Genomic DNA, 22870 nt, shown 5'->3' with positions numbered 1-22870 from the left:
TGGAACAGAATCATGAGGGTGACCAATCTTGCCCAAGGTCACACAGATAGCCAGACTTGGTGGTGATTTCTTTAAGTGGTGGTAAAAGCACTTTGAAGGGAATGGCTGGTTGGGTGCATCTCACTGTTAACAATAGGAATCTCCGGCAAGCAAACAATCAATCAAGGCCTGGTGCAGGGAGATTTTTAATGGCCCCTGGGGATACACCAATTAGGAATCTGCCAGGAAGCCACTCCCAACACTAACCTGAGTCTGCTCTAGCTGCCCACAGGTTTGCCTTTTCCTGCAGAGGTGCTCTCACAGAAGTGGAACATGCCAGCAACCTCTTCTCACGAGTCAAGTTTCCCTTCTACATCACAAGCAACGAGTCAGGGCGGCAATGACTACTCAGAAAACAGGCTACTGGAGGTTATGCTGCCCCAGCCCTAGGGCCAAGCCAGCCCCTGCCCAGGCCTCAGACCCGCTTGTGGTAGGGTGGCCCTGGGCTTCTCTGCAGTCTCAATGCTCTTCACTGGGCCTGTGATTATTTTAAATTATGTTGCATCGAAATTGTCATTTTTATTTACAGTACGGACACTTTTCAAGAAGCACATTTCCCCATACACATACAACTCCCAAACTCCACACCATCACGTGATCCACATGAGGTGACTTCCAAGCTGTTAACTGGCAAGCTCTTGAGTCAGTTCATCTGGGGATGAGGCAACAGACACATCCATCCTTTGATAAATGCTTGAGAGAAGTCTGACAGGTCCAGGAGCCTCCAATGGGGATGCATGGAAAGACATGTCTGCCCCAGAGCAGCCTCTGGGGCATGGGGCTGGCTTCAGCATCCTGGGGCCACTAAAACTAAGCCCCACATTCCAAGGCAAATCCCCTCATCCCCAAGAGGTTGTTGCACCTGGCTTGGAGGTGGAGGAGAATGAGGAAGCATCAGAGCATGGCCTGCCCATGCTGGGGGTGGCCATCATCACGGGGCAGGCAGGGTCAAGGGTGAAGGCTCTTCTGGGAAGGTCTGCTCTGCCTCCCTCTCCTCCCCTCCACGCCGAAATTAATCCAGATGGAGAGTTTAGCAGGGAGGCCTGGGAGGCCTGGGAGGCAGAGGCATGCTGGGTGGTGTGGGAGAGGGGTGTACAATGGTGCTGGTAGGAGGGCTGGTCCCAGGGCACTGAGATGGCTCACACAAACCACCCAGGGCCAAAGCCCCAGCCCTGCTCCAGGTCCTGCAGGCACCAGGGTAGAGAGGCCTGTGCAGCCACTGGAGGAGGTGTGAATGCCCTTCCAGGACTGCACACATCAGAGGCTGCTGCTGCCCCCAGGAAAACGCCCCACCCCAAATACTCCAGGCTCCCCGCTAACAGATTCTACCTGTGAGCACGCCAACAGCAGAGAGAGACGAGTCCCCATTGTAGGCTGCCAATTCATAAATCAAGATGGGGCAATGACTTCCACGACCGCTTCCCCACATTAGGACAGACAAATCAAATAGTAAATTACAGTTTATTTCATTTACAGAGACCTTGAGGCAAAAAGGTGGTGTTTGGAAAACAGCACACGGGTGAGGAGCACCAAGAAGCCTGTTACAAATACGCCAGTGCACGCTGCCAGTGCAGTGAGTGTGGGGTCCTGCAGGTGGCCGTCTAGGAAGGGCAGGCTTGAGAAGCACATCTCTGCTTCCCTCTGGCTTGAGACCATCTCCCCTGCACCAGCAGCAGCCTCTCCAAGCTAGGCTGCCACAGCCAAGCACGCACTCTGCAAACCTATCACTGCGAATAGTACAGTTCCCTTTAAAATCGCAGCAGCAGGTGCTCAGGGAGGAGAGGGAGCCAGGGTGGCTCTGGTGGTGTGACTGCCAGTGGAGGCGACAGAGGTGGCAGAAAGCTGCTCTCCCTCTCATTCTATATGCTGGATAATTAAAAATCACAAGTCCCGATACTTGACAAATGAAAAGTCCATTTTGCGAATCCTGACATTCCCCTCCTGATCCACAATCACAGTTCTGTGTGGTGCGTCCCATCCCTGCCCGCCACCCCCTGCCCCCTAAGGCTGATTGTGATGATGGTAACTCCCAAGTGTGGAGGTACCTGTGGGTGCAGCCCAGAGCCTCGGAGGAGGAAGACAGCTCTCTGCCCCCAGGCAGGTCCCTGGGTGCCAGGGTCAGCAGGGGCTCTGAGGCCAGGAGCTACAGCAGCTTGACGTAGTTCTGTGGAATCAGCCCCCTCTTGCCATTCAGAGTCCCTTCTAGCCAGCCAGGTTCCCTGGAGGTTTGTACTGAAAAAGAAGAGAAAAATCACTTTTACAAAATGCCCCCAAGTATTTGCCTCCTAGGTGTTCACTTAAAAGCTCAAGCAGGGAGTGGCCAGTAGAGAACAGGGGCCACTTCTGGGATGTTGGGTCACAAAGTCTGCACCAGGGTCATTGACAGGCTCTGCCTCCCTGCACTGGCCACCACAATCCTCATCTATACAATCCCAAAGCAGCCTGCTAACTAGTGTCCTAGTTTCCAGAGTCCGGCCCCTTCCAATCCACTGTGCACAAACGTGCTCAGTGAACTCTCTAGAATACAGAGCTGATCATATCACTCCCCTGTTTAAAGTCAAACTCAAGCTTTTTGCATTTTTGTTTTTGTTTTTTGTTTTGTTTTGTTTTTTTCTTCCTGAGAGGGAGTCTCACTCTGTCGCCCAGGCTGGAGTGCAGTGGCACAATCTCAGCTCACTGCAATCTGCACGTTCCGGGTTCAAGCAATTCTCCCACCTTAGCCTCCTAAGTAGCTGGGATTACAGGCACGCACCACCATGCCTGTAATCTAATTATTGTATTTTTAGTAGAGATGGGGTTTCACCACATTGGCCAGCCTGCTCTTAAACTCCTGACCTCAGGTGATCCACTTGCCTTGGCCCCCCAAAGTGCTGGGATTACAGGCATGAGCCACCCTCCCAGCCTCAAACTCAAGCTCCTTACTGGTCTGTAACACAGGCCCCTGGGCACCTGGCTCCAGTTGCCCCTCCAGGAGCTCTTCACACTCCACTGGCACATCATGCATGTCAACTGCAGTGAATCATCCAGAGAAATCCCAACTGCAACTCCAGGCCTTTGCAAGCGCAGTGGCTTCTGCCTGGAATGCCTTTCCCCCACCTCTTCACCAGGTAATTCCTCCTGTTTAAAGACCTGATTGGATGCCTCCTCCTCTGAGAGTCTGGTCACCCACACTGGATGGGGAACTCCTGAAGGAAGCCTGAGCCTTATACATCTGGGCACGGTGCCTGGCACAATGGACCGTTCATAAATATTCACGTGATACTCAACGAGAAAACTGCAGCCTGGACAGCAAAGGGCACAGGTCCAAGCACTCCTCACCAGTGTTCGGAAATGCAATACAGAAGCATTTCATAACCCCCAGCTGTGGGCAGGCCCCAGCTCAAACCCCCAACCATGGTCAGGTGCAGGCGTGGCAGCCGTGGCATAAAGGAAAGGGGAGGCATGAGCTACTCCATCAGACCAACTCGAAAGGTGGCTTCTGATCACAACCCAGGAGAATAATTTCATATCAAAAACCAAGTACAGGCATACACATCCATAACACACACAAGTTTCATGAAGCAATACTCTTACCCTCACTGTACGCACGCAATGCCTTCCTTTCTGTATTATTTTTTTCCCCATGGATTTGTGTAGAAAAGTATTATTCTTTGAATGCTAATTGCAACTCAGCGAATTGAGTTCATGGTCCTCTAAGGTATAGCTGCCCACAGTTTGGAAGACACGGACAATCCAATTCTAATTGTCCTTTGCAACAAGGTAACTGTTTGTTCTTCCCTCCCGTGGATGAACAGGAACACATTCCGGCTGTCTGCATTCCCCTAACCGCCTGCACTTTCCTTAAATTCAACAAGCTTCTGGCTTCAAGGCCTCCGTGGAGCTGTTCCCTTGGGCCTGAATGCTATTCCCTGCCTTTATGCCTGGACAGCACCTACTCATGCTTCAAAGAGCAGCTTCAGCATCCCCCCACTTCCGGGACTCCTCTCCTGGCTCCAGACCAGGTCGGGGCTCCCAGTTATGCACCCTACATGTTCTGTGTGCGTGTGTGCACACATACATGTATATATAGGAGAGACACACTGAAACATTCTCTTCTAGTCCAGACTATGAGAGCATGTAACATATGTAACATGAGACCCAGCACCTAGCACCGTGTCAGACACATGATTATCTGTGTACTGAATGAATAAGCAAAATCAGAGATGTGCTCTCAAAGCGATCTGGCAGCAAGTCACTTTCTTCATGCCTTCACTGACCTTGACCCTGACATTGTTCTTCATACCGGGATTTTTAGAGACTTCTCACTTCATCCAAACACCCCAGCTGGCAGTGCTACTAGTGTGCAGCCACCATCAGGGAAAAGCTTTAGATTCTATGCAAAACAGGCCCTCAGGGTTGTAACAATGTGGGGGCCTGAGTGGCAAGGGGCCCAGGGCTGAAGTCAGAGCCCTAGAGGAGACTCCTGGCTACCTAGATGCATCTGGGAAATTAACCCCTGGGCCTTGCTCGGCTGTTACCTGCAACACAGGGTTACTAGCACTTAGCTTGCAGGACCTGCTATGAGGAGGCAGTAAGATAGTCTCAAATATAGTCTCACCTGCACATGCTCACTATTTCTCCTCCTACCCTATACACATCACACACTTGTGCAAGCACAGACTCGGTATTAATAAAAGACAGGATGAACAGGGGAGGAAAAAGGTGATTTTCTACAACGCTGGAGGTGAAAGGAGGCTTGACTGGGGAAACCAAGGCCAGGCCGGGAATCCTGCACCTCTCCAACCAACAAACCAGAGAGACACCTCCACAACCCCATTCACCACCTCCCCAGCCCTCCCCTCCCTGGAAGGCAGAAGCCAGTAGGGAGAGAGATGTCACTGCTTTACAGAGGCGACCAAGGGGGATCTTGTAACATCCAAGAGCCCTGGAAGTGGACCCAGCCGAGCGGTGGGCGGGGTGGGCTAGAAGGGTCTGGAGACCAACAGCAAGGCATCCCCAAGCACAGGAAAAGTAGCTCTGCAGTTGCAGATAAGGCTGGCAGGCTCTCCCTCCCTCTCTGAAGATCTGACCTCTCTCAGTAGCACTGCACCCCAAAATACCCATCTGGGGCTCCTCTCCTAGTTTATCACACCACTCTTCCCCCGAGCAGTGTCTACGCCGACAACAGGGCTCTGCTTTTCCATTCTTATGGGTGGAGAACATGGCAGCCTCAGTGTCTGTCATTTCCCACGCACCCTCCCTGTGCCTGCAGGTCTCAGTCCAGGAGCCTCACTCTGCTTCAGCCACGGTGTCCTCACAGCCTTTAGACCACAACAAGGGAACAAGACGGGTGTGAGGTGGGGACCCCAAGTAGCACCAAAGAGAGGCAGGTCCCTTCCACCAACTCAGTTTTCAGCATAATGTAGACAGTGTATGTGACAAGTACTGAAATCACTGAAGTGTCATCATCACACGGTGAGTGCCGGGAACCCACACTCAACTTCAGAACTGCCACAGGACCCACAGGGAGGCTGCGTCCTGGGCTCTGTCCTATCTCCCACCCCGAGGCGACCAGTAGCTTGAATGTTGTGTTTCTCACTATCTTACCACGGCTATGGGTAAAATTCAGTTTTGTCACACAAGCACATATCCCTAATAATATCCTATTTATTTTGCATATGTGTGAGCTTAACCAGAAGCACATAAGTCAGAAGCGCATAGTCATCTGGAACTTATTTTTTCACTCAATATTTTTTTCTCAGATTCCCCTGTGCTAGGAATCTATCTGGCAACCACATCGCTGGGCTGTGAGGTCTATATGTGATCAACTTTCCAAGATAATGCCAAATTGTTTTCCAGGGATTATTCTGTGTCTATCTGAGACCTTTACAGTTTAATCACCAGAGGCTTTTAAGGATTAATTTGGGCCACACCTGCTCCCCCACATCTACATGTGGATGTTGACAAAGAGCCTGGGACAGCCAGGAAAACAGCCCCGCTGCTGCTGCTGCCGCCACGTGGGGTCGCTCCTGGAAACCACCTGCCTCAGTACCCTTCCCAACCCTGCCCCTGGGGAGGCAACCACTGCCCATCTGACTGGAGCGCACCTGTCTGGAAAGACAGCAGGACTGATTGGTGGTCACCAGCAAAACCTATTTCCAGGATTCCCCAGGCCCAGAGAAAAGGGAAAGGTCCCTCTGGCCATCACAGGAACGTCACTGCCCTGAGACCTTACAAACACAGCCCTCTCCCGAGGGTTGCGGGGTGGGGGTCGGGGGCGTTGGGAGGCATTGCCCCAAAGAAACAGCTAGGCATTAGTGACTCTACTAGAGAAATACATCTTCCGTCTAGAATTGGAACTCCTAACTTAAGTCCAGGCCCACCCACTAAGAGCAAAGAACAAGGACAGTCACGGAGCTACACAATTGCTAGAGATCTCTGTGCCAACCACACTCCGGGTCAGGCTATCTCACAGCTGCACACATCCCAAACCGCATAACTACTGACGAGGCCGCCCAGGGGTCACTCTGACCTCTAGTTTGTTTTCTCCAAAGGCCACTGGGTGGCATAAACCAATTTCCTTTGTTGCCTGTATGAGGTACAAGAAGGAATTGCACTGCAAGAGCATCTATGGAGGCTGGAAGACTCCAAATGGATAACTGAACACAGGAAAAATGTCTTGGGCATTCCAGGGACACTAAGTATTGCTGGTCTGCAGAAAGGGAGCATTCCCAGCAGTACTCCTGTGGGCTGAGCTGTCTAGAGTGGCCACTTGGAGCACTGCCTGGCTCCACAGAAGCCGTGGTCAGATGACCTGCCAGTCTGTCTTCTTAGTGTCAGTTGTCAGACAGGAAGACCCAATAGCCATTTAAGGAAGGGCTTCACTAGATGTGTTCTGGGCAAGCACCTGCTTTTAACTAGCTAAGAGATCAACTATGCACAGAAGATGTAAGGTGCAAACACACACACAGATAAACCCTGCTTAAGGGCTTTAAACTTACTATACCCTTTGAAGAAGTGTCCCTATTAAGCAGCAAGCCTAGTGCTGTTGATTCTCAATGCCTTCCACTGTTACCTGCTCTGCTACAAAAGAATCAGGGCGGCACCTACAAGACAAGTAGCTCACATTAAATGAGACGCTCACATCCCTAGGTAGGGAGAGGGTGTCAACACATCCACAACGCATTTTTCCAAGTAGCCAGCCTTAGGGGAGGGACAAAATGAGGAGCTCCTGAGACACCCGGGGTGCCCCAGCCAGCAAAGTCCTGACAGAGCTGGATACCAGCACTGCAGAGCACAGAACCCGAGGGAGACACAAACTGGCTCAAAACGTAGCCTCGTCTGTGGCACACTACGATGTGCCCAGTGTGGCATCGTGGTCAGCAGCCTCTCCGCCATACGTCTATAGCAACTCAGAACCCTCTTTTTCTAGTAGCCCCAATGCTATCTTGATACAACATCAATGTTGTGGCCATCCCTGCCGCTGAGGGTGAAGAATCAGCTGCACAGAGTCCTAAAGGAGCCTGTCCCGAGTCACGCGGAAGGTAAGAAAGCCATGGTGCGAGCCCAGGCAAAATAACTGCAGAGTTCAGAATCCACGTTGCCTGCAGTCAGTGGCTCTCCTCCTCCAAAACACACAGAGACACTGGTATTTGTGTGCACATGTGTGTACATATGTACAAATGTGTGACTATGTATGTGTACGTGTGTACATGCACACTTTCTTTTTAGGAAGACTCCAAGTCATCTCTGGACTTTAGACCTGGAGAACGTAAGTCTCCTGGGTCAGACGCCTACCAGCCTGTCCCCTTTTATCCAAACTGGCAGATCTGCATTGGCTTTAGGCACTGGCCCTCATTCACATGGCTGTGTGCCCAGAGCAGGTATCCTATACTCTGTGTGATTCTGATTGGTCTAAATCCTTGCAAATGATGGATTTAGGGTAAGCATGTGACTCAGTTCTGCATACTGGGATGTGAGGACGGGTAAACTAGGAGGAAATTCCTGGAAAAGTTTTCTCATTTTTAAAGGAACACAAGGATGAGACACCTCCTTCCGCCAGAGTGTGGCCATGATACATGGAACTGTGGCAGTCACCTCACTCCCGCCAGGGCAACCAGACAGAGGCCCAGGTCCACCAGCAGAGAGCAGTTCCACAGAGAGATGGAAATACCTTGGTCTTTGACAACACCTTTGAGAATATGAATTAAAATTAGAGCTCCCTACTTCCAAACTTACTAATTGTGTAAGCTAATCTCCCCAACCCTTTTTTTTTTGAGATGGAGTCTCACTGTGTTATCCAGGCTGGCCTCGAACTCCTGGGCACAAGTGATCCTCCTGCCTCAGCCTCTGCAGTAGCTGGCACAACAGGCGTACACCACTGCACCTGACTTTAATCCATCTTCATGATTGATTCAACCAGTTCTGTCAATTTTTGTTACCTGCAGCCTAAGGTATCCTAGTAGATACACCTTCTACCAAGGTAACTATCTCACAAACCATACTGCAGGAGGGAGTTCAGAGTCTTCTAAACAAATCCAATCACACAAAATAAAAATTCATCATATTTCTCAAATGAGTGTGTTTCAATACTACCATCGCAGCCTCCCCCTTCAGCCATATGGTGTGCCAACATGAGACAGGCCTGGGGCAGGGCAGCTACGTTCCACATTCTCTTGGCAAAACTGCATGTATGTTATGGTGATGGAGGAATGATCTTGCTTCTATTCCAAGAACAAAATTTCTCCACAAAGTCTAATTCTGTTGCATGTGGGGTTTTGTTGTTGTTGTTTGTTTTCTGACACTACCAGGAGTCTCTTGTCTCTGAAGAGTACATATGACGCATATAGAAATCTATTCTAAATGAAGCAACTTGCTTTCTAAAAAACAATCGTCAGCAAATGCTGCATTACTGACAGTACACCACTGTGCCTCGTGTTGATACATTCCACATATCCCAAACATTCTGGATAATCAACCATTCCATTCCAAGCATCTAAGGTTCCTACTGCTTCCCTGGAACTCTTCTGAGGAGCTCCACCCACACACGACATCACGGTTTCCACAGCAACCAATGCATTTGATAATTAGCAGGACTGGGGAGGGAAGAAAGCAAGAGCAGGAGAAAAAAGACACTGAGCCATAAGAGAACTTTTTGAAATATTTAACCAGGCATAGCTCCTAAATGCTTGTGTATGAATATTAAATCCTCAAAAGCTACACCCTTGTTTCAATATGCAAAGTCAATACCTGAATCTGGAGACTCACACACTGTTCAAATCAGCAAAAATGTAAAGCACAAAAATGGTAAGAGAAATAGAAATCAAAAATTTTTAAGGACAGTAGTATCCTCTGTTGACTCAGAGTTGGTAAACCCGAAGCATTTAAAGGACTTGGTTAGCAACTCTGGGAGAACAAAGAAAATAAAGTGTGCAAATCAGAAATATTTCTTAAGTCCAAGCGACACTAGCTTCTTCCCGTCAGGAGAGAGATGACCTGAATGAAGACCCACAAGATGAGATGGGTCGGAGAGTAATCAAGAGGTGAGCACAGTGGCATTCCAGCCATCAACGACAGGCCCCTGGCATTGGGGTCTGGGAGCCGAACGCAGCCACTTAATCCAGTCCAAAGCATCAAGCGGGAGACTCGCCCTCCCAACAACAGCACCATCGCTGACTGCTCACTCCGTGCTGCAGACTTATTAATCCTGTGGACAGGATTAATAGACGAAGCTCCCACTAACACTTACCATCCTCAAAAATTGCTCCTATTTCAAAAGATAATTCCGAGCTGTGTTCTGCTTCACACGGATATACGGCTCGAGCCTTCCGACTGCTAATGCTGAAAAGAAAGAGAATACAAAAGACACCAATGAAAATGTGGAAAACAGAGAGAAACCTCACCTCCCAACCCCCCTTCCCCAAATCTCATTGATGTCACCAGTAGGGCAACTCCTCCCGAAAAAGAAATTAACGTGGAAGTGAACTTCAGGCTAAGAACAGTACTTGATTTTCAAGTAAATGATGGGTTTCCAATTCAAGCCTTTCCTCAGGGAGCCTCTCTGAGGAGCTGTCACTGAATCACTTCACCTAATTCTCCTCCCTGCCTGGTGGGATGCCCTTTCCTACCATTCAGCACTGTTAGAACCACAGGACATGTTTATCTCCAAGTAGCTGGCACAGTTGGTCTATTAGGAAAAGCACACGCACCTGGAGACACACGGCCAGCCAGTGGAGGGAGGCGGCACAGCCACACACTCCACAGGTGAGAAACCACCGGCCCAGATCCACCCCGGGTGGCCATCGCTCTGGAAGGGGCTTGTTGCTCTTGCCTGAGTCTTCTTTCTTTACACCCTGCCTCCGCCCCAAGAAAGGCACACCAGGCCCAGCTTCTCACCATTTGTTAAAGCAACCTCTGTGTCCAGGCGTGGAAAGGATGGAAACCATGCTTTTAGCCAGTCTAATCAAATCCAAAGGAAACGCCTCGCCTCACTGGCGTGGGGGAAGCCACTGACAGGAAGAAGCACCTGAGCCACTACAGGTGGAAGAGGCTGCTGGAGGCCAGCAGCGGGGTCCTCTACGGACTTGGCCACTGGATGCCACGGAAGTGAATGTTTCCAGTGCCAGCTTGCCTACTTTTAAAACAAAGAATATGCTTTATACTCATGAGCAAGAAGTTCTTCCAAAATAAGAACTTCTTCATAAATGCACGATCAGCACCACAAAGACAGAGTAGGCTCAAGCAAGTCTCATGTAAGGCAAATTCTCCAAAGAACATCCTTGCTAGTGAACTGGGTGAGGCACGGCCCTGATACAAGGTGGTAAGTGCTGTCCATGAAGTCCGGGATGCTGGGGGTATCTGGGCAAGCTTTTGCCAGCAGAGAACACAAGAACCTGCTCAGGTTCATCAAGCCCCCTGTGTGTGCTGCCACCGTATTCCACATTCCACTCCAAACCACGTACCTTTCAGGTGGCTTGTCCGCTACAGTAGCAGGAGGAGAAAAGGGGAAAGGGGACGACCCGGGTGAAAGAGGTGTCACAGCTGTGTTGGAGCTTGTTGTGGTTGGAGACTGTGGATTAAGCCACTGGACCACAGACGATCGGGTCTGGCCTGGGCTAAGGGTAGGAGTTTGAAGGACAGGATTAATAGCAGAAAGGCCACAGAACACGAAATGCACAACATCCCAATCCCAGATGACTAGGTCACTAATTCCCCTATCATGCCTGACCAGTAGGGACGGAGTCCTCTCTGCATCCTGCCGGGGCTGCAGCCCAAACTACAGATTCCAACAACCCAGAAACCAGCCACAACCCCCAACTCAAGCTGTCTTACTGTCCTCCAAGTTCTCCAATCTGTCCAACCTGCTAGCACCCTATGAGGTCACTAATTAGAAAACCAGAATCTAATTGATCAAAGGAGTAGTAGGACATTCAAGGTATTCACTTTTTCTAATTATAAGGAAAACCACAGGAATCTAGCATCAAGCACATGACCGGCAGCTGCAAAAGATCAGCTAAACATTTAAAGATCTTTCACCTGCTCCTACACGTGTGGCAATTCAGAAGAAAATGCCACTGGATTCAGGCTTCCTCTAGAGAGGGCCAAAGACTTAGAAACCAATGAACAGCAAAAACTTCTGGTGACCAGAGCATTTCTCAATATTTCCCTTTTTTTTTAAAGTTAATGTAAACAGGTCAGTGAACAGACACCTGGAATGGCCTCTAAGCACAGAGGGAGAGTTCAAATAGTTGATGCGTGTTAATCTGAATTACTCTTCAGTGACCTCAGAACTGGAGGCGACTATGGTTTATGACATTCCCTTGAGAAGTGTCTCGTTTCATTCAGTGACATTTTGAACACACACGTGTTCCCTGTCTGCAGCACCCAGGTGCTCTTCACCTAAGATACCCCGTCTTCTACTAAACCAGTACACCAGTTTCCACGAGCAGTTTCCCTAGGCTTCTGCACTCCTCAGCATGCTCTCAGATTGTTTCCCCTGCCGGAGAACTAGCACCGTGTTCTTCAGTACCAGCATGGTCTCCTGGCCAGCCCCTAGGTGCAATCCTCCAACACGGTAACAGTCAGCATCCTAGGGCCAAGTTTACCCACTTGTCTCCCCATACACGATGCTCCTGCACCTGCTCGCCTACCAGGGGCCGTCCCACCCCAGCAGCCTCCCCTGTCTGCCACAGCTCTGCTTCCTGGCGCTCCCACCTCTGCCTCAAGCTTTGCCTTTCCTCTCAAGCTCCCCGCCCTGCTCTAATCTTGCCCTTCCTTGGCTCAGCTCCAGTTCCACCTCCCCAAATACTCCCCCTGTGGCCTCTCTAACCCATACACCTTCCCTGAAGGCCTGCGACATCAATAAATGAAAGGGCACGTTGATACTGGTTGTTCTCTCATGGCTTCAAGTATTTCTCTTGCCTCCACAGGAAGCTCTTTAACTCTTTTTCCAGATCTCACGAAGCCAGGCAGAGTGGTGGGGACATGGAGCCATCAGCCAACATCTGAGCAACCAAATTAGAAAGCTCTAAAACCAAAACTGGATTTTACAAATCTGGTGCATAATTGACTTGGCAGGTATTTAATACACAGAAGCTTTCCTATGCTTTGGTCAGGAAAAAAAGGGGATCATTTAAAAAAAAAATTATTCTTCGAAGAGCTTATTTACAATTCCCCTATCCAGCCATTCATCTGGGAGTCATAAAATCTATTTTATCCCAAGGCAAGATATGTTATAAATCTTAAAGTGATCTGTATCACCAGTCACAAAAGTCACTTCATTTTTTTTTTTTTTTTTTAGCAGAAAAGGAACGTTGAATGTTGTCTTACTAATCAGGAAGGGAAAGGAGAGGTAGGTGTGAGTGAAGCCCTGGCAGGGAATTAAGGCCACAGTTAACCAAACAATTGCCAAGTTATCTCCCAGCAATTATTCAAGGTGCTTGGAGGGTGTGAATGGAGGAAGATGAGATGTTTTGCCACACCCCCATCAGCTCTTCAGAGTCTTAAATCGTCAATGACTGCCATCCATCTGCCTAGAGGGAGGACAGTTACAGGAAGAAGATAAAGTAACTATGTGACTATACTTATGTAGCCCTTGAAAAATAAAGAGCATAAATTTTATAGGTATTGTCTGCTTAGTCCTCACATCTTTCTTTAAAAAAAAAAAGAAAACCTCCATGAAAACACCCGTGGGTGGGGGGGTATGTGTGTGTGTGTTTAGGGAAAATACCCCTCGGTTTTTAGAAAATGAAAGAACCACCGTAATGACAGATACGAAACAGAAAGGCCTGCCTGTCCTGCACCCTAGCTTTCTCCATCTCATCCCAAAACAGGAACACAGAATCAGCAGTCCTTGTCCAGGGTCAAGTTCTCCACATTCATCTTTTTTGTTTTTTTGTGATCTTTCTGTTGCTGTTTCACACATGCGCTATGTGATCTAGCACTAACCGGTTCACCAAGATTACCTCCCAGACTTCCCATGTAGACTTAAGTTTCTGTATGTGATTTCCTGGGTGTGTCTCAGAAGCCTCTACTAGGTAACTCCTTTGATTTCAGAACCCCACAAGGGCAGACACACTGTGAGCTGGAATATTCACAAGACGGGGCAACGTGCAAGGCTGGAGACAGTCTCTATGGAGATGAGGCAATGAGATGTGTGGACAACTGGAAGCCTGTGAAAGAAGAGACCTGTGCAGCCAAACAAGGTTTGGGAACCAGCACAGTAGCTGCTTGGATAGAGGAAATTTTTCAGAGGCTTGTCGGCCGGGAAGGATCAGGTGAGGCAAGTGAGTAAATATACTTAAGTTGTGTAATGGGTGCACATCTAAAGCCAGTACACGTCAGATGATGCCATGTTTCATAGTGTCTCCCAAAAGCAAACTGTCCATATTTTTTGGAAGGCCAAAAAAAAAAAAAGTAAACATGAGCTTCATTATGTAACCATCTCCTACCTTCCAAACTTTGGGTAACTTTTTAATAAGAAGAATTGAAAAAATTTTTAAAATATTATTTAAAATGTAATACCTACATTTTCTCAAAAAACAGTAGAGGAAAGTATTAGTTTTAAAAGAGAATTTCCGATATTCTCTTTCCCTTCTTTTATTTAAAGCATTTTCAAGGAACACGAGGCATTTTGGAATGGCAGCCCGTAAGCAAAGGACGAACAGCTTTTCCTCAACCTGGGCTCCAAGAGAGAACTGAGCCCTAAGGCATATCTCTCCCCCCTCTCTCTCTCCTCTCTCTCTCAAAGAGTGGGCTTTACCCATCACAAAAGATCTGGGTTTTCTAAGCTCCAGGTTTCTCTCTTGAGGCGTGTAGGTGTGACCTGGCCCAAGCTGCCTCGCCTTGTAGGAACTGGAACTCAGGGAACTGGCACAAGAAAACACTGATATTGTCATTGCTGTGATTAGAAGAGGCTGCTGGCTCTGACCGCGAGTCCCACGCCTTCTGCCAGCATCCCGGAAACGATGGTAGGCTAATTTGGTAGCTCGCAAGCAGGGTACAATTTCAGACCCTTCACAGTTCTTGACAGTATCATCCTTGGGAGAACTAAAACACTCACCAGATCATTTTTTTTGTACTCTGTGGTTCAGGGGAGAGCCCCAGCTTTTTCCCCAAGAACATCTTTGGGAAAAAGATCAAAGGTGATTAGTGAAATAATAATTAAAAGCTCATTATGTGCTAGAACATAATGAAATATTTTGAGAGTCCTTTCCTACCATTTCCCAAATTTAAACATTTAAAAAATCTATTTATTGCCTTTTTTTCTTGTTGTCCCTTTAACTACGGATTTTTGATTAGTAAGACTGGCATGAGCACAAACCACCAATTCTGTTTAATGCCAAGCTACTGACCAAGTACAAAAAAGTACCTAAGTGCCACAAGTTTCCTGAAAGCCAAGTTGCAGTTCGCGAAAATGGAGGAAGAAGTCAACTGTTCCTAAAAAGCTCAGAAATCACGTTTACCAAGACAGAAATATACAGAACTACTAATATCTGTTCGTTATCTTCCCAACTTAACACACTACACTGCAAAAGGCTTCTCCTAAAACAGGATTCCTCTCCATCTTCGGTATGGAAAGCCAACATCACCCTCCTTCTTTCTCAAAGAAAGGGGACAAATAGAAACAAGAGTGTTTCACTAAAAGCACATGAAGATTTCAAATTGCTAACTTGGAAACACGTTCCTGAAAATCCATAGATTGAAAGTCTACCTGACTGTTCCCGAGGCTACAGAGGCATTTCTTGTGTTTAGGTGGGGTGAGTGGAAGAGCTGGGAAGACAGTAAGCAGGGAAAGAATATGCATTTGTGTAAAGGATGAGGAAACTCTCTTCTTTAAAAAGAGTCAACACTCTTGCTTGGAAACACGGGCCTGAATTTCGGGGAAAGACCTTGTAGCTTTCACGTGCAGCAGTGGGGCCAAACCCCAAAACATGAAATTATGACAGTGCTGTATATGTGGTTACTTTACAAAGTGTATTTTTAGAAAATGGAACAGATCAGCAGTCCATGCTGCTTCTGATTCAAACTGTGATCCAATCGCCTCCAGTACCAGACTCTACGCTCCACGCATATTAAAAACATTCTGGCAGCGGCAGATCACAAACATTTCAGAAAGGGGGAAGGGAGTAGGGGCCTTAACTGTTAAAACTCGACACCAGCTGCACTGATCACCAGAGAACTCCTGCATCTAACAAACATTTCTGGCACAATATAGACAGGTCAGGCTTTGGGCAGCACTAGAGATACAAGCCCCTGATTCCAGCCTGTATAAGCACTGAGTGCAACCTAAATTCAAAAGGGTAGAGCGAGGAGAATACGCATTAAGAAAAGAAATGAATGTTTATTTGAAGTGACTAAATCCCCCAAATACCAAGATATTTCACTATGGTTATACAATGCGAGATCAAATCAGAAGTTTGCCCTGCAATGAAAGATTCTAAACTCTCATTTGCCAGGTCTCTGAGCAGAAGCTAACACATTAGTGAAATGATCTTTCATGCCAGTCTGGGAAACATACAGCATAAGTCTAGAACAGCTGTCCTGGGCAAGAGTGTTTGAAAATTTTAATAAAGACAGAAGGAAATATTGTAGATCTGTATATTATGGGAAAATCTCTGTTCAAATAAATGCCAGTTATTTCTTAAGTGCCAGGAGAGGGAGAACTCCACACGCAAGCACATTGTTTGGCTCCACACAAGCAAACCGAGGGACAACAGCAGTGCAGAGAAACAAAGGCCTGTAATATGCAAGTCGCCATAACCCACGGGGTTGGGGGAGAAGGCCTTTGCTGCCCATCAAGGAAGGTTCAGAGTAGACCCACTGGCTCATCATTTACGGTCTGAGGACTTCCTGTCAGGCCTTGTGCTAGTCCCTGGGGACACCCAGAAAACCGTGACACCACCTGCTCTCCAGCCAAGTGAGTGGAGAATGCCCAATTAATAACCATAATACAGGCACTGAGAGCCATGTAGAGATATGCCCAGGGTCCCTCAGAGGAAGAGTGGAGGGAGCACCTAATAACCATGGGGATAGCCAGGAGGGCTTCCTGGAGGAGGCAGCATCTGTGTGGCGCTAATGCTGAAGCTGATGCTACCATAGTCAACATCATCATCACCTCCCCACACCCAGGCTCATGTGAGGCACAACTGTGCAATCTAGCCCTGTGCTAGATGCAACATGCAGGCACTAGTTCACTTATTCCCAACCACCCTATTATTCCACATGACATATGAGAAGACCATCTCAGAAAGGTGAAAGCAACTTACTCAAGGTCACGTTTCTAGTAAACCCTGTTTTGACAAGACAGCACAGATCTCAGACCCTCAAGTCCTTTTCAGTGACTAGAACGGAATATGGAAAGAATGTGAGAGAGATGCGAGTACCAGGATATTCAGGAGGCACGATCATAACCTAAAGGCAAAGAGGGGCCATTGAAGGATCGTACACATGCAAATTACAAATGCCTAAGACTCTGCCACTCTGCAGAGAGACCTGGGTGCCAGAGCTGGCACTGCCATTGCTGGCTGAGTGCCAGCTTGCAGTTTCTTCTTCCCCTAGGCTTGTTCCTCTTTTTGTCAATAGCTAGAGGCTATGCTGAGGAGGAATCGAATGACTTATGAGTGCCCCCCCAGAGGTTGGCCCACAGTTACCATCATTAGCCTGCACTTAGTGTCATCCACAACTGAAACTTGGCTGAGCAACCTAAACTCCCTCAGCTAACGTGAAGAGAGTCATGACTCATCGGCTGGGTCACTGTGGGTTTAAATGAGATGATAGGCGTAAAGCACTGGAGCATAGCAAACAGTCAATAAACGAAGCCCTCACTACTATTACATATTTCTGGGTCAGATCTTACCTCTGATTTCTAGGGTTATATCATCACTAACCATTTAATTTACCAAAAGACAGCAAATCAGCTATGCAAAGGGAAAAAAGTATGACTATATTAAGTAGATGTCATCATTTAAAAAATCTAAAGTTGCTTATAGAAACATGGCATCCTGGATTTGAGCTTGGAACAGAGAAAGAACATTATTGGAAAGACTGGTGAAGTCCATATGAAGTCTGTGGTTTAGTTAACAGTACTGTATCAACACTAATTTCATTATTTTTTAACAAAGGTACCACAGTTCTGTAAGACGCTAAGAGCCGGAGGTGGGGTGGGGGCGGGAAGTGAAGAGGGGAAGTGAAGGATCTACGGAAACTCTGTAGTATCTTTATAACTTTTCTGCATACCTTAAACTATTCCAAAATAAAAATTTATTTTAAATGATACATTATAAAAAGAAAAACCCCACATAGGTTTTTCAGTCACTGAAACACTAAAAGCCTTCTGAAATTATAAACAAACATTTGAGGGCATCCAAAACCCATAGGGAAAATGTCTGGTTGGTTTAATGACAAGAAGAGATGTGTGAAGCTTACACTGAAAATCACCCGCACTCTCCATCCACCACCACAGTGGTTAACTGCACTTCCTGAAGCTGGGTTTTAAGAAAGGTGGGCCCTTCCAGACTTGTTTTGATTACTGATTAGCTCGAGATCAGCAAACTTATTCTGTAAAGGGCCAGAGAGTAAATACTTCAAGCTTGGCAGGCCTTCTGCAACTACTCAATTCTGCTATCACTGTTAGTGAAAAAGCAGCCACAGACAAAATGTAAACAACTAAGTGTAGCTGTGTTCCAATAAAACTTTATAAAGACAGGTGGCAGTAGGCCACACTTTGCTCACCCCTGGATTAAACAGACCAGATAAGAAGCCTGGAAGGGACACGGGGGTTGGGGGAGATGAAGACAATTCGGATGGAGAATCCCCTCCATCTTCACTGGTTTTGTGGTGCGGGGCTCCCTTGTTTGTGCCTGGGGCTGACCCACACATACCCAGCGCTTACCTGCAGCAGAGGCCCTCTTCAACTATACAAGATCACCTCTCAAGCAGCAGGGAGCCAGCCAATACATGAAGCCAGCATGTAAAAGCAGTAACTTGTTCACCTTTTAGAACAAATATCTTTATTTTGTTGCTCCCCCGAGACGGAGTCTTGCTCTGTCACTCAGGCTGGAGTGCAGTGGCGCAATCTTGGCTCATTGCAACCTCCGCCTTCCAGGTTCAAGCAATTCTCATGCTTCGCCTCCCGAGTAGCTGGGATTACAGGTGCATACCACCATGCCAGGCTAATTTTTGTATTTTCAGTAGAGACAGGGTTTCACCATGTTGGCCAGGCTGGTCTCAAACTCCTGACCTCAAGTGATCTGCCTGCCTCAGTCTCCCAAAGTGCTGGGATTACAGGCGTGAGCCACCGCGCCCAGCTGAGAACAAGTATCTTTTGCAGGAGGTAGGCGGTCAGGGAGAGGAGGAAGGGCACTGCAGGAAATCCCTCAAGCCCCATGAAGGAAGGCCTGCCATGTTTAACACTCAGTCCTCAGCCTGTGCGATCCTGAGGCTCCTACATGGATTTCCTCCTTTAACAAGAAAGAACATCATCTAATCATCTGACAAAGTTCACTCCCAAAGTCCACTCTCTTACAGCAGAAGTTCTTGGTTTTGCTATAAGAGAACAGGTGCAGAATTACATCTCTGACCGCTCTTCCACTCAAAAGAGTTCTCGAATCCTACCTTCCTTCCAGATGATCAGTGTGGAATCAGGTAAGAGGGCTGAACTTTAGCTTGCTAGCTGAATAGAAAAGGAACTGTAACTTCATTTCAGAAAATTAGGGGGCATTCCAGGTCTGAAGGTTACAGTCCTGCAGTCACTGACAGGAATGTTTCGACCAGCTGCCACCCAATGTGAAGGCTGAACATCTTCAACAGGGCCAAGCACAGCTCTAAAAGGACACAGATATTCCACTCAGAAAAATCCACCAATCACTTACAAAGAGGTTTATGGGTTACTTTTTGTAATGGGTGAGCTACCTGGGTATACGGCTCAGAATAAGTTATAAATGTGGTTGCGTCTCAGTAGGTTCCCCATGCTTTGATCATGTGATAGCCAAGGGTCTATTCTCAGAGGCTCTGATAAAGCAGATCCCCAAAGCAAGAGGCTAGGAGACGAGCCCCAGCTGAGTCCTCCGGGAATAAATACAGTAACTGCTAAAAACGACACGACTTCAGGTCAACATCTAGAGCTTCTCCAAGGCTAGAAAGGTTCTCTCTCTGAGCTAGTCAGTGAGGAGATTATGTAACTGATGAACCAGGAAGTTGGGGTCAAGTTAAACTAAGAATATTAAATTACATTCTCAGAGGAAAGGAAAATCCCAGCAGGTGGCTGTCTAGAGCTCTCAGGGGAGCAGTGATTGGGTTTTATTACATGTGGTATCTGGAAACCTCACTCCGGCCCAGAGGGGCAGATGTTATTATTCCCCTTTTACAGATAATCTTGCTAAGCCTTGGTTTGCTTAAATCACTTATATAAAAGATCTTCAAGGTTGTAAGAAAAAGAACGTGGATGCAAAGCCAGGCCTGTTTGAAATCAGTGACTTACCAATGTAAACGGTCTCAAACTTACGGAGAGAGCCCATGAGGTCCTTACCTTATTTAGATATTGAGACACAGCCAATTTATGAATAGCAAATAATAAATTACAACAATGGCATCAAGTAACAAAATCTTTAACAACAAAAACCAGTTAAACTAAAAACCAAAAATGACTGATGCAAGACTTAATTGTTTTTAAGTCTTAAGCAGTGGAAAAGCTACTACAAAATTCAGACATGTCTTTATTTTGGGAAGTCATCTTTTCATGGTAGGGCTTTAAAGTTACATGGACTATCAACATTCTGACTTAAAAATAAAACCTCCAAATTTCAGCACCTGCAGCTACAGCACAGCAAAGGCAGGCACGAATTAGGCCACACGCAAGTGCCAAGTACACAACGCAGATACCAAAAATACCCCAGCAAGCCACAATGGATGTGTATCGAAGCATGTAAGGGGCCAGGCAGTCGGCATAGCAGAATTTCTATACAAAGTTGGAGAGAAGAAATTCAAGGAAACACACAGGACAAAAGTTGTACCCCCAGATTGAATGTGAATAGACAATGTGACGGTAGATGGCCAAGTATACAGGCCCTGAGAATCACTTCCAGAGCGTTTCTGAAGCTGAAGGGAGACAAATGAATATCATATTACTCATAAAAAGATTATGGATGCTGCCTGGTTGCACAGATCAAATTTCCAAGTCTCTCAAGCTCTGCTGTGGGGGAGAAGGCCCTTCCGCCCGCATCTCAGCCAAGGTGTTAGATGATGAATGCGCAGCAACCAGATTCAAGTGTTGATTCCCCATAGATAATTATAAACCACAGCCACATGACTTAATGTAAGGTCAGTGCTCCCTCTTCAAACCAAGGGCACTGACCAGTTGACAGCCATGGCTGTATCACTGGGTTTCAGAATCGGGGCAGGGTGGAGAATACCTACAATTCAAACAATGTCCCCATATGCAACTGCACAATTTCAGTTTCTACAGTACAACAAGTCACTGGGCAGACACATGAGGGGTCAAACTCACCTGTTCTTTACTGCTTGTGTGGCTTGGGCCAATTTTCCTACGTCCTTTGTGCCTTCCAATCTTTTTAAAAATGAAGATATATCTACCGCACTGGATTGATGCAAGCATTAAGATGAAATGCCATCTACAAAATAGCTGAAACAAAGTCTGGTGGCCCATAATACTAAATGCTCCATGGTCTCTCAGCCTGGAAGTGCCAAGAGGGTATCTAATACTTTCTCTGCAGCCTCAACCACCAGCCTCTGCTAAAGCAAAAGGTTCTACTCCCTCAAATCCCCAGACCCCCAAGAGGTAGGGGAAGGAGCTAACCTCTGTGCAGAATTTAACAGGCTGCTGTGGGCTCACAGCAAGGCAGCATGCTCCTCCTGTTCATTTGGCCCCTGTTCTTCCTCAGATTTGAGCTCCCTTAGACCTCCACAATCTAAGTGACCCTGCTGTTTACTTAGGTATGGTAACAGGTACTGGCTGCCAATTCATTCTTCACAGTACCCAGAATCAGAGACCACATCCTTCCACAAGAAGGCACTAGGCTCTACTAGAGATCTCAGTGTAACCCACTGCATTCTGTAACCAGGGCCCAGATACAAGTAAACAGAGTAAAGCTGCTCATCTTATTAGGAAATCATCCCCCTACTAACCAATAAAGATGCAGGAAGTTTTTGCAATGGGAAGCTCATTCCTTTAGGTTACTTATCACCCTCTCCTGACGTGAAATTTACAGAGCTTCCTACTTCTTATTACAAAAGCAGTATATGTTCATTTTGGTCAAGTTAGCCAAAAAAAAAAAAAAAAAAAAAGGGCAAAAAAGCACTTTTAAAAGATAAGTCTATTTTTTTTTTTAATAATCAGATTAAGATACCAACTTCTAGGGTGAACTGAGTGCCCTGGCCCTCAAGGAGTGCTGGGGTTGAGGAAGCCCTCTCTGAAGGAGGAGAGAGAGGAAAGAAGGAAAGACAGAGAGAGAGGAAGGGAGGAAGTGAAGACAGGGTTCGCCAGTGACTCCCACCCTGTAATTTCTCAGTAGGCGCCAGACTTCACAGAAATCTATTAAAAATGATCTAAAATGATTATTTTTCTGAACTTTAGGCAAATCATTCACGGTTTACTGTGGTATACTAAGCCACAAATCATATTTAAGGGGGGGGGTACTCTGGTATCTCCCAGCAAAATTTATTGACCTCCTGAAAAGCAATCATGGAACCAACAGTCAAGTAATTTGAAATGCCAAGCAGTTGTCTCTGAGAAACCCCCATTCATTTGCCCAATTTAAAGGAAACAAGTGATTGCACTGACAAGAATAAAAATGGTTACCAGTGAGTGCACACAAAGTATATGACGACATGCACAAGGCTGTATATGGGAATAGGAAGGTGTTATCTAGTGATTTTAAATAACTGACATCAAGTCTGAGTAGGCACAAATCTCAGTGGCAAAACGACAGCTTGAGGCACTAGCTGGGATAGATGCTTTAGGGATATCTTAACATTCAGGATAAACAAAGCCAAGCCTCTCGGTGGGCGGGAGAGGGGAATCTACTGCCCTCCTGGCCTGCCAGGGCACACAGTGAGATGCATCTCAGGGTGCCGGCACCCCCAGCTAGAGTGAGCTATTCTGAGACCATGCCATCTTGAATTTGAGAATGTGCCAGCAGAAAAGGAGGTGTTCCTTTTCATTTGAAATCTGTAGAGGAAGCAGATAGCAATGCCTGATATTTCTTAAAAGAGATTTTCTTTTGTGGCAGAGAATCTAAAAGGATTACTTGTCAAGGACCGGGCTCCATCAATTACAATAGAAGAAAACCTGTTTAGCAAAAACTACTTTATTGTGGGGAAAAAATGACTTTGGAAC

The 22870-nt window shown here is 47.0% G+C and overlaps 1 protein-coding gene across 6 annotated transcripts in view; it reads right to left on the bottom strand.

The window, feature by feature from the left end:
• Positions 1-1486: 1486 nt before the first annotated feature.
• ARHGAP10 (Rho GTPase activating protein 10) overlaps positions 1487-22870 on the bottom strand; it is a 337402-nt gene continuing 316018 nt past the window's right edge. For 3 of the 6 annotated variants that reach the window (XM_054486509.2, XM_063664171.1, XM_063664170.1), the window contains 3 exons: positions 10980-11132; positions 9767-9858; positions 1487-2271 (listed from right to left, as the gene is read on the bottom strand). In XM_054486509.2, the coding sequence (XP_054342484.1) occupies positions 2183-2271; positions 9767-9858; positions 10980-11132 (334 nt within the window). In that variant the 3' untranslated portion in view covers positions 1487-2182. The remainder of the gene's footprint in view (positions 2272-9766; positions 9859-10979; positions 11133-22870) is intronic. The other 3 variants (XM_054486510.2, XM_063664173.1, XM_063664172.1) reach the window with 1 other exon arrangement.

Source organism: Pongo pygmaeus, chromosome 3 (genome assembly GCF_028885625.2).
Source record: "Pongo pygmaeus isolate AG05252 chromosome 3, NHGRI_mPonPyg2-v2.0_pri, whole genome shotgun sequence".
In the NCBI taxonomy this organism is placed as follows: Eukaryota; Metazoa; Chordata; class Mammalia; order Primates; family Hominidae; genus Pongo; species Pongo pygmaeus.
This window is presented reverse-complemented; position numbering and strand designations above follow the sequence as displayed.